This window comes from Trachemys scripta, chromosome 10 (genome assembly GCF_013100865.1).
Source record: "Trachemys scripta elegans isolate TJP31775 chromosome 10, CAS_Tse_1.0, whole genome shotgun sequence".
In the NCBI taxonomy this organism is placed as follows: Eukaryota; Metazoa; Chordata; order Testudines; family Emydidae; genus Trachemys; species Trachemys scripta.
The window spans coordinates 34427235-34441594 of record NC_048307.1 but is presented as its reverse complement, the minus strand read 5'-3'; the positions used below and the strand labels follow the sequence as shown (position 1 = coordinate 34441594).

The 14360-nt window shown below is 45.5% G+C and overlaps 1 protein-coding gene across 3 annotated transcripts in view; it reads left to right on the top strand.

The window, feature by feature from the left end:
* ANKS3 (ankyrin repeat and sterile alpha motif domain containing 3) overlaps positions 1-14360 on the top strand; it is a 34293-nt gene that overhangs the window by 5211 nt on the left and 14722 nt on the right. For 2 of the 3 annotated variants that reach the window (XM_034784442.1, XM_034784440.1), the window contains exons 2-10: positions 3114-3289; positions 3693-3891; positions 4117-4238; positions 6045-6126; positions 8596-8731; positions 9242-9403; positions 10613-10738; positions 11393-11508; positions 13851-14027. In XM_034784442.1, coding sequence (XP_034640333.1) covers positions 3117-3289; positions 3693-3891; positions 4117-4238; positions 6045-6126; positions 8596-8731; positions 9242-9403; positions 10613-10738; positions 11393-11508; positions 13851-14027 — 1293 coding nt within the window. In that variant the 5' untranslated portion in view covers positions 3114-3116. Of the gene's footprint in view, positions 1-3113; positions 3290-3692; positions 3892-4039; positions 4239-6044; positions 6127-8595; positions 8732-9241; positions 9404-10612; positions 10739-11392; positions 11509-13850; positions 14028-14360 lie in introns of those variants that run through there. The other variant, XM_034784441.1, reaches the window with a different exon arrangement.

The window sequence follows — 14360 nt, the reverse complement described above, 5'->3', positions numbered from 1 at the left end:
CCATTTTTAAATATTGGTGTTACATTAGCTATCTTCCAGTCATTGGGTACAGAAGCTGATTTAAAGGACAGGTTACAAACCATAGTTAATAGTTCCGCAATTTCACATTTGAATTCTTTCAGAACTCTTGGGTGAATGCCATCTGGTCCTGGTGACTTGTTACTGTTAAATTTATCAATTAATTCCAAAACCTCCTCTAGTGACACTTCAATCTGTGACAATTCCTCAGATTTGTCACCTACAAAGGATGGCTCAGGTTTGGGAATCTCCCTAACATCCTCAGCTGTGAAGACTGAAGCAAAGAATTCGTTTAGTTTCTCTGCAATGACTTTATTGTCTTTAAGTGCTCCTTTTGTATCTCCATCATCCAGGGGCCGCACTGGTTGTTTAGCAGGCTTCCTGCTTCTGATGTACTTAAACATTTTATTATCTTTTGAGTTTTTGGCTAGCTGTTCTTTAAACTCCCCTTTGGCTTTTCTTATTACATTTTTACACTTAATTTGGCAGTGTTTATGCTCCTTTCTATTTACCTCACTAGGATTTGACTTCCACTTTTTATCTCTCACTGCTTCTTTCACATGGTTGTTAAGCCATGGTGGCTCTCTTTTAGTTCTTTTACTGTGTTTTTTAATTTGGTAAAGTGTCCATGCAGCTTGCAGGGATTTCACTCCAGTCACTGTACCTTTTAATTTCTGTTTAACTAACCTCCTCGTTTTTGCATAGTTCCCCTTTCTGAAATTAAATGCCATAGTGTTGGGCTGTTGAGGTGTTCTTCCCACCACAGGAATGTTAAATGTTGTTATATTATGGTTACTATTTCCAAGTGGTCCTGTTATAGTTACCTCTTGGACCAGATCCTGCACTCCACTCAGGACTAAATAGAGAATTGCCTGTCCCCTTGTGGGTTCCTGTACCAGCTGCTCCAAGAAGCAGTCATTTAAAGTATCGAGAAATTTTGCCCACCCTAAACCGTTCCATCCTAAACCGCCCTTGCTGCAATTTAAGCCCATTGCTTCTTGTCGTATCCTCAGAGGTAAGGAGAAAAGTTGTTTTTTTCCCCCCTCCTCCTTGTAACAACCTTTTATGTACTTGAAAACTGTTATCATGTCCCCTCTCAGTCTTCTCTTCGCCACACTAAATAAACCTAAATTTTTTCAATCTTTCCTTATGTTTTCTAGACTGTTAATGATTTTTTGTTGCACTTCTTTGGATTTTCTCCAATTTGTCCACATCTTTCTTGAAATAGGGTGCCCAGAACTGGACACAATACTCCAGTTGAGGCGGAGCAGAGTGCAAGGATTACTTCTTGTGTCTTGCTTACAACACTCCTGCTAATACATCCCAGAATTTTGTATGTATGTTTGTTTGTTTGCTTGTTTTTCCAACAGTGTTACACTGTTGACTCATATTTAGCTTGTGATCCACTATGACCCCCAGATCTCTTTCTGCAGTACTCCTTCCTAGGCAGTCATTTCCCATTTTGTATGAGTGCAACTGATTGTTCCTTCCTAAGTGGAGTACTTTGTATTTGTCCTTGTTGAATTTCATCCTATTTTCTTCAGACCATTTCTCCAGTTTGTCCAGATCATTTTGAATTTTAATCCTATCCTCCAAAGCATTTGCAACTCCTCCCAACTTGGTATCATCCGCAAACTTTATAAGTGTACCTTCTATGCCATTATCTAAATCAGGGGTCAGCAAACTTTCAGAAGTGGTGTGCCGAGTCTTCATTTATTCTCTCTAATTTAAGGTTTCTAATTTTAACGTTTTTAGAAGGTCTCTTTCTATAAGTCTATAGTATATAACTAAACTATTGTTGTATGTAAGGTAAATAAGGTTTTTAAAATGTTTAAGAAGCTTCATTTAAAATTAAATTAAAATACAGAGCCCCCCGGACAGGTGGCCAGGACCCGGGCAGTGTGAGTGCCACTGAAAATCAGCTCGCGTGCCGCAGGTTGCCTACCCCTGATCTAAATCATTGATGAAGATATTGAACAGAACTGGACCCAGAACTGATCCTTGCAGGAAGGAACAAAACCATGGCTGCTAACAATCTTAAAATCAGTTTAAAAGATGATTTCTAGCATTGTTTGTTTTGTTGTTTGTAGAGTAGACAGGACCAAATGGTCTAGAACAGTGGTTCCCAAACTGGGGTTTGCGAAATGTTACAGGGGATTCTCAGGGAAAAAAATCCCTAATGGCGGACAGAGCTGTCCCTAGGGACCCGGACCCCAGGCACCATGGGGCCAGCAGCCCGGAGCCCCTGGACTTCCAAGAGCTAAGCAGACCAAAGCAAGCATATCTATCACACTGAGGAGATTTAAACTTCAAGACTTCTTATAAGAAATGGAAAGGGAGGTGGATATTTTTTGCTGTTTTTAAAATTAAATAGGCAGCTAGTATAGTTTTTAAAATTATGATGAAGAACAAGTTTAAGCTTTGTTGTAACGTGCATTGTTTGCCTGGACTGCTCAAGACCTGAATGCTTGTGTAGGAGAAACTCTTTAAGTTGGCTTCTTAAATACCTTCATGCTGGTTTCACATCTGATTACTCCTTGATGAAACATAGCAGTCTTGTCTTATAACAGGCTTATTCAAAGTGATACAAGCTACGAAAGTGAGCTCTTGGAAGAGTGTTGCCATTTTCATAATGTAATAAAAATACTGTAATGATTAATAATAATATTGTGTAATAAGCATGGCATCAAAACAAATTTTATATTTCCAAGATCACTGCTTTTATAATTTATACTCGTGTAAAGGAGAAAATCCCTGGAAATATTCATTTTTAGGAGCGGGGTTCACGAGATTTGACATTTTAGTGAAAGGGGTTCATAGGTTGTTAAAGTTTGGGAACCACTGGTCTAGAACAACAGTAAAGGGCTGTCATGGAGGATCTGCAGCAACCACTTGTTTCACAGGAGAGCTTTGTTGACCAAGGAAGGGGAGAGGAGGGGTTCAGTTTATGGGTAGGAATTCAGCATGACATATCTCTAAGAAGATCACACTTTCAAAGCTGAGGATGTCTCAGCTCCAGAGCCAAGTGGTCACACCACAGTACTATAAGATCCTGAAGTCGGAACTGAAAGTTCTGTTATGCTTTGGCTCTACAGGTCATGATGTCAGAGCTGAGTGATGAAGCCAGCGAATCGGAGCTCCTGAACCGCAGCCTGTCCATGTGGCATGGGGTAGGCCAGATGATCTGTCGAGAAGAGCTGGATGTTCCACTAGACCTACACACAGCGTCCTCCATTGGCCAGTATGAGGTGGTGCAGGAGTGCATTCAGCGGTAAGGAATGAGCAGAGTGTGACTAACACAGCTTTGTTGTTACTTATGCTGATTATATTTTTAAATGACAGCAGTACAGGGTCAGGCTGCACTAGGATAATGACCCTTTGCCAGTGAACTTCAGTGGTATCAGATCATTTGCTCAGTGTGAAGTGATTTGTGGGCCATGTTTGGGATGGGGAAATTCACCCCCCCCCCCAAATTCCCACTGATTCAGCTGAACTGGAGTTAGAGCTAATGGGGAGCCACAGTGTAGCAAGGCTCCAGTGCCTGACTTGTTTTTATTTTAACTACAAAGGTAAAAAAAGATGATGTTGACTACAAGCGTCTGTGCTGCAGCTGTGACCAGCTTTAGTATTGGTTCAGCTGATTTCTTTTTACTTACTTTATTTTTTTTTTAAAGTGGGGAACTGGATTTAAATAAGAGAAACTGTGGTGGCTGGACCCCACTGATGTACGCCTCCTACATCGGGCATGATACCATCGTGCATCTGCTGCTGGAGGCGGGAGTGAATGTGAACGTCCCGACGCCGGAAGGGCAGACCCCACTCATGCTGGCCTCCAGTTGTGGCAATGAGAGTGTTGCCTACTTCCTCCTCCAGGTGGGTGTTCAGGAATGGCTAGGAAAAGCTGCTATTGCAAAATTGAAATGCCTGAGGAGTGGAATCCTCCAGCAGTTCTGACAGAGAACCGTAAGCTCGGTGTGCTGCTGTAAATTCAGCTTCCTGACAGGGATTCAAACTTTCCCAGAACCACAGCTCAGAGGGCAATGGCTAACAGACGCAGGAGAGATGCTGCAGTAAAGAACATTCTCTGTTCTCTTGAAGCAAGGCGCAGAGCTGGAGATGAAGGACATTCATGGCTGGACTGCCCTCTTCCACTGCACCAGTGCTGGACACCAGCAGATGGTCAAATTCTTACTGGACAATGGGGCGAACGCCAACTGCAAGTAAGAGAAAAAGATCTGGTATTTCTTTTCTGTCTCAAGGATTTCCACATGATTTCCAATGCAAAAGAAGCACATTAGCATAAGAAGTGCTCAGAGCATAAAGGAAGAAAATACATTCTGTCCCCTCCTTTTCCCTTGCAGTTTAAGGATATAAGATGTAATCCACTATCCCTGTGGGCCTTGGAGTTAATGTAGTGATCATAGTGCCATGTAAACTGAGGATTGGATTCTGTCCACGGTGCCACATTTAAACCAACATCACGTGAAATGAGGTTCTGTTTTGGCTGATCTCTGTGAAAGTGAAAGGGCATTACAGCCTGCTCCTGACCTCAGTTGCACTCTGCTGCCGACCCATTATAACTCAGTCAGTGCTCATGCATGGTTGCTTAACACATTGGCTGGCTTCCCATGCCTATGCTTCTAAGAACCTGCCATTGGTAGCATGCACATCAAACAACCTGCTATGGTATGTGTTGGTCGTGCTGTTTCTATTTTGTTAATGTCTAATGATATTGACTTCCAAAACTGAAAACCCCAGATACTTATTGGTGGAAGTCAGTGTAGCTCTGAAATCAGTGGAGCTAAACCAGTTTATACCTGCCAAGGATCTAGCCCTGAAACTCCATTGACAATCTTACTACTTGAAGCAGAATAGCTGACTCTCCTTCCCTAGTTACGGTGGCCTTGCAGGACCCAGAGCAGTAAAATCTTTCTGATCATAACCCTGTTTCCTTAATTTTTCCATGGGAAGAAATGCTTGTTATGTAAATGCATAAAATATTTATTGCAATAAATATGTACGTTCTTGAATTTTTGGCCTATTTGCAACATCATCAGTGACTAAATTGCGTGATACACAAAGAGCCATGTCACAGGAAAAAGATCCTTCCAGGCCCTTATATAACATAGTACTAGCTGTCTATTGGCTTTGGACAGCATATAGGGTAGGACATTAGTGTTCAGTTGAACCTCAGCTCATCTTCCTCAGAGTTCTGAAAAACTTCTTTTGCATACCAAGGATCAAGCGTAGCTTGAAGCTTATTCCCAGCAAACAAACACAGTTCAGAATTCATGTATGTAGAAAATGCATATTAAATACAGCCAAAGCAGAGAATGTGGTGTGCAAGACAGAAACGGGGATGTGTCTGGCAGGATTTGACCCCCTCCTGGAATTACCTTTCCTGCTAACTACATTGGTGAAAGAGTGGTGGGTTTCAGCTGGAGGTGCCCTGGTGGGACATGCTATAATGTTGGCCCCGTCCTGTCTGGGATAGAGGGATTAAAATAGTGGTTCTCAAACTTTTGTACTGTACCCCTTTCACATAGCAATCCTCTGAGTGAGACCCCCCCCCCCCTTATAAACAATAAACACTGTTTTATATATTTAACACCATTATAAATGCTGGAGGCAAAGTGGGGTTTGGGGTGGAGGCTGACAGCTTGGGACCTTCTATGTAATAACCTCGTGACTCCCTGAGGGGTCCCGACCCCCAGTTTGAGAACCCCTGGATTAAAATGACATTTTAGTGGATGTGCTTTCTTGAGTAATACATGGCTTCATGAATTCATTTGGTAATGAATTCAATTTAACTTTTTGTGCTGGTTAAAGGGGCCAGTTTGACAAGCTCTGGAAATTGAGATCTTTTGCGAAGGCTTGGCAAGCTGGGGTGTGGGTTCTGCTTCAGTATTCAGTGGGCGAGATTTGCTCTTTGGTTCTTTTTCTGTATGTGACCAGCAAACCATATTATATCTTTAATTTCACCTGTCCTGAGTCCAACCTACATGAGCTTTTTCTCTCTTACCCAGGGAGCCTGTGTATGGATATACACCTCTGATGGAAGCAGCTGCCTCTGGCCATGAGATAATTGTCCAGTATCTTCTCAATCATGTAAGTGTCTGCCCAATTCTAAATAAACCCTAGAATCTTTAGGGTCCAAACTTACTGTCAGGAGAACACAGGATTTGAGAGATCAGGCTGTTGCTCTCCATTACAAGTCCCCTCTGGTGGTAGGTCACAGCCTCATTGAGTTGTTTTGGGGGATTGAATGCCTATACATCTGTTATTTAATAAAGCAGAGAGATCCCAAATCCAAACTAACCTCTCTCCACAACATGTATCTCCCCTAACAGCCCCTGTATGTTTACAGCATAGAATCTCTGGTCTTTCCTTAAGTGTAATTGGATTTTTCCAAAGGGGATGAAATGCTCCTTTTTCTCTCCTTTCTAATACATATTTTGTTGCTAAAGAAACCCAAAATAACTTCCAAATTCCCACAGCCTATTTCTGACTCACTATGTGCCTCACCCTTTCCCTCGTGGTCTAATCTATTAAAACACTAGCCCATTTCCAGGGCAAAATTTCCATCTCTGCTTTCCAGAGGTGGTCTCTCTTGTTTTTTTTCTCCTTGCAATAGGTGTTGCATTGGACACATCCAACAAATGTAGCCAGGGATCTTGTGGTCAGCAGCGTTGGTTCCTTCTGGACACCCTGCTGCTGCGGGAGTGTTAGCTAGCTGTAGCTTTTAGCAAAAAATCTTTTTTACCTGAGATTGGCTAGGAGTTGGAGCCCCAGCCCAGGGGATTGTGACCGGGCCGTGATGACTTACACTACATAAGTTCCAGGCTAGGTTGCTGCACCTTGCTATGCCTAGGAATAAGCACTTCAAATTTGATAGAAGCTTCAGTTTTTCCAAAATGCAGCAGCATCCTAGCGGTCTGCTCATACGCTGGTTCCCCACAGACTATCAGGTCAAGTTCAAAATCTCTGTCCTTCCTCATGCCCCCTCCATAGAATTAGCCCAAGACACTTTGAGAGCATGTAATGATGATCTCCTATCTCAGGTGTTTTTCTCAGGAACTAGAAAGCTATCATTCCAAGGATGGGTGGGGCAGAAGTTGGGACTTTCTCAACAATATAGCTAATTAGGCTTCAATGCTTATTAACAGAGGAGACGAGAGACCCCCAATCTCACTGTCTTGAGACCAAAAATCAGCAGTGAAGAAGAGCTCTCAAAATACACAGTGAGAATGGTTCTAGTAGGAGCAGTCGCAGAACCAGAGTGTGTGTAAAATAACTGTTAAATAAAATTAGCTCCTCTTGTTAGACACCATGGTGAGGAAATTCCCCCTTCCCTCTACAGTGTCGCTTGCCTTAGAAGTGAAGCCATGCTCTGTTGCACCATGCGCCAAGGGCACTGTTTGTTTTAATTGCTGGACATGCTGTGCTGTGCTGCTCTCCAGCTCACAGACTAAAGAACACAGCCTGTGCTGCCATGTTCCCATGCAAACGTCTGTCTGAATCCTCGCTCAGATGAAACAATCGTGGAATGAATTGTGCCTACTCTCCTCTTTCTGTCCATCCTAGGAGAGGAGGAGCAATTTGTTCAATGACTCTCTAACCTGAGCAGGATTGTCCCGATTGTTTTGGATTTGAAACTCTGAGCCAGGCAGGACTAAGCCTGTGGGGCTACCGTCCTGACAGGCTTCTGGAATGTTGATATAAGTGTTGGTAATGATATTAATGCCCCAATAGTTTGAGGGCTGGTCTATGCTACCGCTTCAGTTGATGTAACTTCTGTCGCTCAGAGGTGTGAAAGACACTCCCCTGAGCGGTGCAAGTTACAGTGACCTAAGTTCTGTCCACACTGGCCCTGTCAGTGGGAGACGCTCTCGCAGAGGTGGAGTAATTATGCTGATAGGAGAGCGCTCTCCTATCAGCATAGCATGTCTTCACCAGATATGCTACAGTGGCGCAGCTGTGCTGATGTAGCACCATAGTGTAGACTTGTCCCTGAAATGGTCTAGATACTCAGGGCAAGTCCGACTATTGAAACAGCCCTTGTTATTAGCCTTTTTGACTCAGACAAAGTGTGATGTCAGTTATACCTGATCCACCTCAGGAGATCCTATCTAGTGCTTGTAGGCATGTGTATTCTGTCTAGCAGGCATCTTCCACCTCCATGCTAATGTCTGAATATTCAGTCCTCTTGGCTTCTAACCACAGTGAGCCCCTTTATAAAATTTAAATGTAATTTGCATAGTGACTTTGTTCAGAAAGATGAAGCAATGAAGAAATAATCGGCAGCAGATCAAGCAAGATTCTGGTGGTGATGCAGAAAAGTGAGATATTGGGCTATTGTGATGAGAGAGCAGACAGCAAATCATTAGGCGCAGTAGCATTGAGAAGAGACTCGTGGAATTTATCCACGGATCTCAAGGAGCCTTACACTTCCATTAAAAAGGCTGACAAGAAGAAGGGGATCTTGATGGAATATGAAAGTTCTTTGGTTCTCTTGAACTGTGTGTGTGGTGTCCATTCAGAACACGCACGCCAGAAGTATGCATTGCCTTCCCACAGGGCGTGAAGGTGGATGTGAGAGAGAACACAGGAGCCACGGCACGGACTCTGGCCATGAAGTATGGACACATGAAGATCGTGGGGCTGATGGATCTACGTGCAGCCCCCATGCCCAAAGTCTTCTGCAGGGGCCCAGGTAACTGAGACACCTCCCTGTATGTGCACGTTAAGGGAAGGTGCTTGGGGAAGAGGCTGTTGCTGTTTTATAGTGCAGTGATTGAGTGGGAGTGATACTTCAGGTGTCTGCTGGAAATCCCTCTCCTTTAAACAGCAGTGGAGTCCTGGATGGTAGCCCTTGCTGGTGCGAGGTGTGCCTGGCAAAGCTTCTGCTCCAGTCAACCATTGTTTGCTCACCCTTTGATTTGTTTCACTGTTTTCCCCACTGCTTTTAAAGGGCCAGTAGCAAATCAAGGATGTAAGTACACCTCTACCCCGATATAGCATGAATTCGGATATAACGCGGTAAAGCAGTGCTCCGGGGGGGCGGGGCTGCGCACTCTGGTGGATCAAAGCAAGTTCGATATAAAGCGGTTTCACCTATAACGCAGTAAGATTTTTTTTTTTTTGGCTCCCGAGGACAGTGTTATATTGGGGTAGAGGTGTAGCTGGAGGTACTGTGCAGCTAACTCTGTGCTTGGGACAACAGGAAAATACTGTGAAGATCTGAGCTCCTCGGATGAATCGTGCTCCACTCCCCAGAGACAGAGACCAGTCCGTAAGACCAAGGGCCCCAGTATCCATGAGGGGCCCCAGGCTTTGGCTAAGATAACAGCTGTTGGAATTGCAGGGAAGAAGCAGTCTCGCTGTGGTGAGTGTGGGTCCGGGAATCTAACCATGAGGCTACTTCCTGATCCCAGGGGTGCCACAGTACTGCTTTGCTGTTACTCCGGCGCCAGCACTTCCCTGCTTCTTTAGATTGGGCCTTCCTGCATGGCTCCTACAGCTGCCAGCACTGAGCAAACACCCATCATTCCAGGGGCTGAAAGCCAGCTCTAAAAACCATCTCCCAGCTGATCCATGATAGGCATGAATTTTTTACTTACCAGCTGAGAATGTCCTTCAGCATCATCTCAATCTCTGTTTGCTGTCTGGCTCTTGAGATTGGCCCCTCTTCCCTTCCCAAGATAGACTCGGGAGTCACAGAGACATTCACAAACCAGCAGGAGTGTTGGGGGATTCAAGACAGGCCAAACAGCAGGAATGATTAAACTAATCTCCCAGCTTCAGGGCCAGGTGACCTGTATCTGCCTGAGCACTGGGAAACACTTCCTGTTGCAGTGGAAATTGGTGAGGTCGGCCATGTGATGGGCAGGGAGAAACATCAGCTGGGTTTAAACATTAACCCCTTGATGAATGTGATGGGCTTGCCTAAATATAGGGCGGGCATGAGCTTTGCCCCTGTGTTGGATGCATGGCGCAGAGTGGTGATGACCAGTGAATCTAGCCAGCTACCTGGTTATCTTGGATGGCCAAGAATATTGATTTGTATTGAAGGAAAAATACCAACCCTCAGATTCCCTTGAGCTTGAACTGACCTTATTTTAATGTTGTTCGGGCTAGTTAGGAAACCTGCAACTGCCTGGTACTTCCTATTGGTGTAGCCTGATGCTACTACTGGGAGGTGACTGTATTGAAATGCTCAAACCATCAGCTGCAGAACTTCACAGGGTGCTGCCTGTGTGCTGACCCAGAAACTCGGGGAAGGGAGGAAATACTCCAAGCTCAGTAAGCTGGAGGTGCGTCTGCTGCAAGGCTGGTTATGTGCGATTCTCTTAGATATAGGCATCTGGCTAGAGCGTGGTCTGTGACCAGCGTTGATCTGGCATGCAAAAGAAACTATTAGGCTTCCACATTCCTGGTAATTTTGTTTGTCATTCAAAGGGGAATGGAAGCTGGTTATTTTACAATGTGATTTCTTCCCCTGATTGTCTTCAGCTCCCTGGATGCTTGCCGGCAGCTGCTGCTCCCCATACTGCAGTCTGTCTGGTAACTTCCATTCTCATCTCTTTGCACACAGAGCAGGTCCCTCCACAGGGCTACGTTACGTTCAGTGACAATGGCAGCTTTGAAGGGGAGGATCTCCGGTTCCGGGATGTCACCTCTCCAATCAACGAGCAAGATGTGGAAAGTAGCAGCAGCAGGGGTAGGGCATGTCTCAGAGGAGGGTCTAGCTTCCAGTGTGAGTGATCTGGGATTGAGAACTGCTTCAGAGCTTGCACGTTTCCTTTCTCATCTCCCCACCCCTTAGGTCTGAAGAGCTCCTAGGAAGGCATTTTTCCTGAGATTCAAGCAAGAAAGGGGGCACTCCATCAGTGCACAGGCGTCCTGTGTTGGATTGGCATAGATTCTGTCCTGCCATCCCAGAGGAGAGTGAAGTGCCATGATGGAAGGGGGAGAGAGGGGTAGAAGGAAAAATGAGTGCCATCCATCTGCACTGGCCTTATGTCAAGGACATTGGGAGACCTCTCCTGGGTGCTTAGGGACAAGAACACAGATTAGCTGGTAACCCCATGCCCTAAAACATACACCTGTTACCCATTACTGCAGTCAGTGATACTAAATGGCTATAAATCTGTTCACCAATGTATTGCACTGAAGCTACCTGACACCCACTGGCAGTGGTATGGGGAAGGACGGGTGCCCCTGTTCCAGACATGATACTCTCCACTCACTCCTCAGAGTAACCTTCTAATCTGAGCAGCTGCTGCACACAGACTCAGGCTGGATGTCTACGTGAGGTGAGAAGATCAAGGAGAAGAAGCAGGAACTCATTGTTTTCCTTTCTGCTCCCCTCCAGAAGAGAATGCTTTCTTCATCAACAACTTGGACACCATCAGGAGCAGCAGCAGCAGTAGCGAGTGTCTGCCCAAAGCCCTGGGGGTCAGCAGTGAGGGCTCCCTGGAAAGCAATGAGGTGGGGCTTTTGTTTCTTCTTGGTCACTGCTGTTGGTGGAACACAGGAACTCACAAATATGCCAGCCACTGGCCATAACTTTACATCTGCCACAAGACTGTAGGATCCAGGGACAGGAGGGGAGAACCTCCAGGGTAGAAGGAAAGCTGTAAACTCCGTTTAAATGTCTTAAGGCAGTGGTTCTCAACCAGGGGTAGGTGTACCCCTGGGGTATGCAGAGGTCTTCCACGGGGTACATCAACTCATCTAGATATTTGCCTAGTTTTACAACAGGCTACATAAAAAGCACTAGCGAAGTCAGTACAAACTAAAATTTCATACAAACAATGACTTGTTTGTACTGCTCTATATACTATACACTGAAATATAAGTATAATTATATTCCAATCAATTTATTTTATAATTATGTGGTAAAAATGAGAAAGTAAGACGTTTTTCAGTAATAACGTGCTGTGACACTTGGGTATTTTTATCTGATTTTGTAAGCAAGTAGTTTTTAAGTGAGGTGAAACTTGGGGTATGCAAGACAAATCAGACTCCTGAAAGGGGTACAGTAGTCTGGAGAGGTTGAGAAGTTGTCTCATTTGACATTGATCCGAGTATCTGAGCACCCTCCCTGCAGAGTGGTTTCCCGATGGGTAGATCAGTAACTCTCCAATCATAGCACTTTCCCTGTCCCAGGCATTCACTGCCCTCCCGACCAGAGAAGGCTCAGACCATGTGACCATTTGATTCAGGAGCTTTCTTGGAGCCTCTTACAAACAGCGGGGCAGTGAATACAAACAGCAAATTCTTGTCCTGAGATGAAACCCTTTCCATGATCATTTAGCCCCAGGGCAGTATAAATAGCCACTTTGTGGTCGACAGCATCCTGACAGGTGCCAGCAGGCTAGCTTGTTTTCTGAAGCAGACTCCCCTCCCTGCACTATGCTGGGCTCTAGCTGGTGATGTCTGTGCCCTTCCATGGTGAGCCCTAATGTTCACCATGGTTTTAAAGTCCATTCTTTCCCCAATCCCTTGCTCTGCTCGTGTGTGGCCCTGTCCCTAACCCACAATCTAGAAGGGAAGTCTCCCATACCCTAGCATTTGATAACTGTTGAATGAATTTGGCCAGATGACTGGATCAGGTCACTTGGATTTGTTGAAGTAGGATGGCACCACTGCTTCTAAGGTGATCCTGGCTTCTACAGGTTGGAATATGGGGAGGAAGTCTGGACTTGGAATCTATGTAAGTTACTCAGTGTTCGAGTAACCACTTGCATTCTTAGACCAGGTTCTGGATTTGGTGTAGGTGTGCTGGATGGGTATGACATTGTTGGGCACTAGGAAGGCTCCCCGGTTCCCTGAACTGTTGCTCACAGGAATAACTACACGCTATCCTTCTGCTAGTCAGCGGGGTCAATGTTTCTCTGGGCTTGAAAGAATGCAGTACATGATGGCTGCTTTGTGGTGCTGGCACTCCAAGGATTAGCTCCAAAGCAAGGCCTCTCTATTGTAGTGCAGCATTCTGGAGATCCATCGAAGAGAACACTGCCCTGGACTCCAGCCTGGTCATTTGGCTTTCTCAGATAAGGAAGCAATGCTGCTCCCTCCCCCTCCCCCATTCTCCCCCAGTAGGCTTTGATGCCAAACCTCTGCAGCTCGTTCTAATACTCTTAAAATGGAGAGGCTGCTTTTACAATGAAACTCCTGCTCAGGCATCGCTATTGCTCTGATGGAACATTCCTGATCACTCCAGACCCAGTGCTTCTAACCTTGGCTCCTTAAACTTTCCTCCCAGCCCAGTGTAATTATTAGAGCAGGTTTTATTACTGTTTGTGTGGTGGTAGCACCTAGGAGCCTGTTTATGACCCTGGACCCCATTGTGCTTGGTGCTATACAAACACAGAACAAAGACAGGCTCTGCCCCAAGGAGCTTACAGTCCAGATAAGAATTATAATCCTGCCTGACACATTTCCATCCTACCTAAAACCCTCGGCATGGTGGATTGGGGAATCCTCTCCTTTGCTTGTCTCTCTGAGATTGGAGTCCCTGCAAGTTGCTCTTTGCTCAGGAATTCACCCTGGAAGTCCTCTTTAACAAGTGATTGCTTAGTCTTTACCACCCACACTTCCGGGCCTCTGCTCCATTTAGGAAACAGTTTCCTATTGGGGAATGTGGCTAAGATAGAGTATTCTGTTCCCACCCCAGTGCCTACAATGAGCTTGCCCAGACTCAGAGCCTGGGACTGAAGTAGCTGAGAGCTTCCACATGTTCCACACCCATGCGGTTCCCTGTGGTGATTCTGGTGACTCGGCAAGTTGACCCTGTGCCATTAAACAGGACCCTTCTGTCTCTCCAGGACTCTGACCATGCAGAAAAGCTCTCTAGTCGGAAACAGGCTAAAAGCTATGTGAAGATCAAGACCCGGTTCAGCAACTGTGACAGCCAGTGGTCTCAGAGCCCAGGCAAAGCTGGGGTGTCTAGTCAGCACTGTACGCTCCCTAACCCAGAGGCCACCACCTACACAGGACCCCAGGTAAGAGCTGCAAAGGAGAACAGAAAACTCATGTCCGTGATGGGGTGAAAACGTGTGTCAGTGCAAAGCTATTGGAGATCCCTCGAAGAGAATGCTGCCCCAGGACTCCAGCCTGGTCATTTGGCTTTCTCAGATAAGGAAGAAATGCTGCCTCTCCCACCCCAACCCCCATCCCCGAGTGGACTTTGATGCTGAACCTCTGCAGGTCATTCTAATACTCTTAAAATGGAGAGGCTGCTTTTGCAGTGAAACTCCTGTTCAGGCATCGCTATTGCTCTGATGGAGCATTCCTGATCACTGCACCCCAGTGCTTCTAACCTTGGCTCCTTAAGC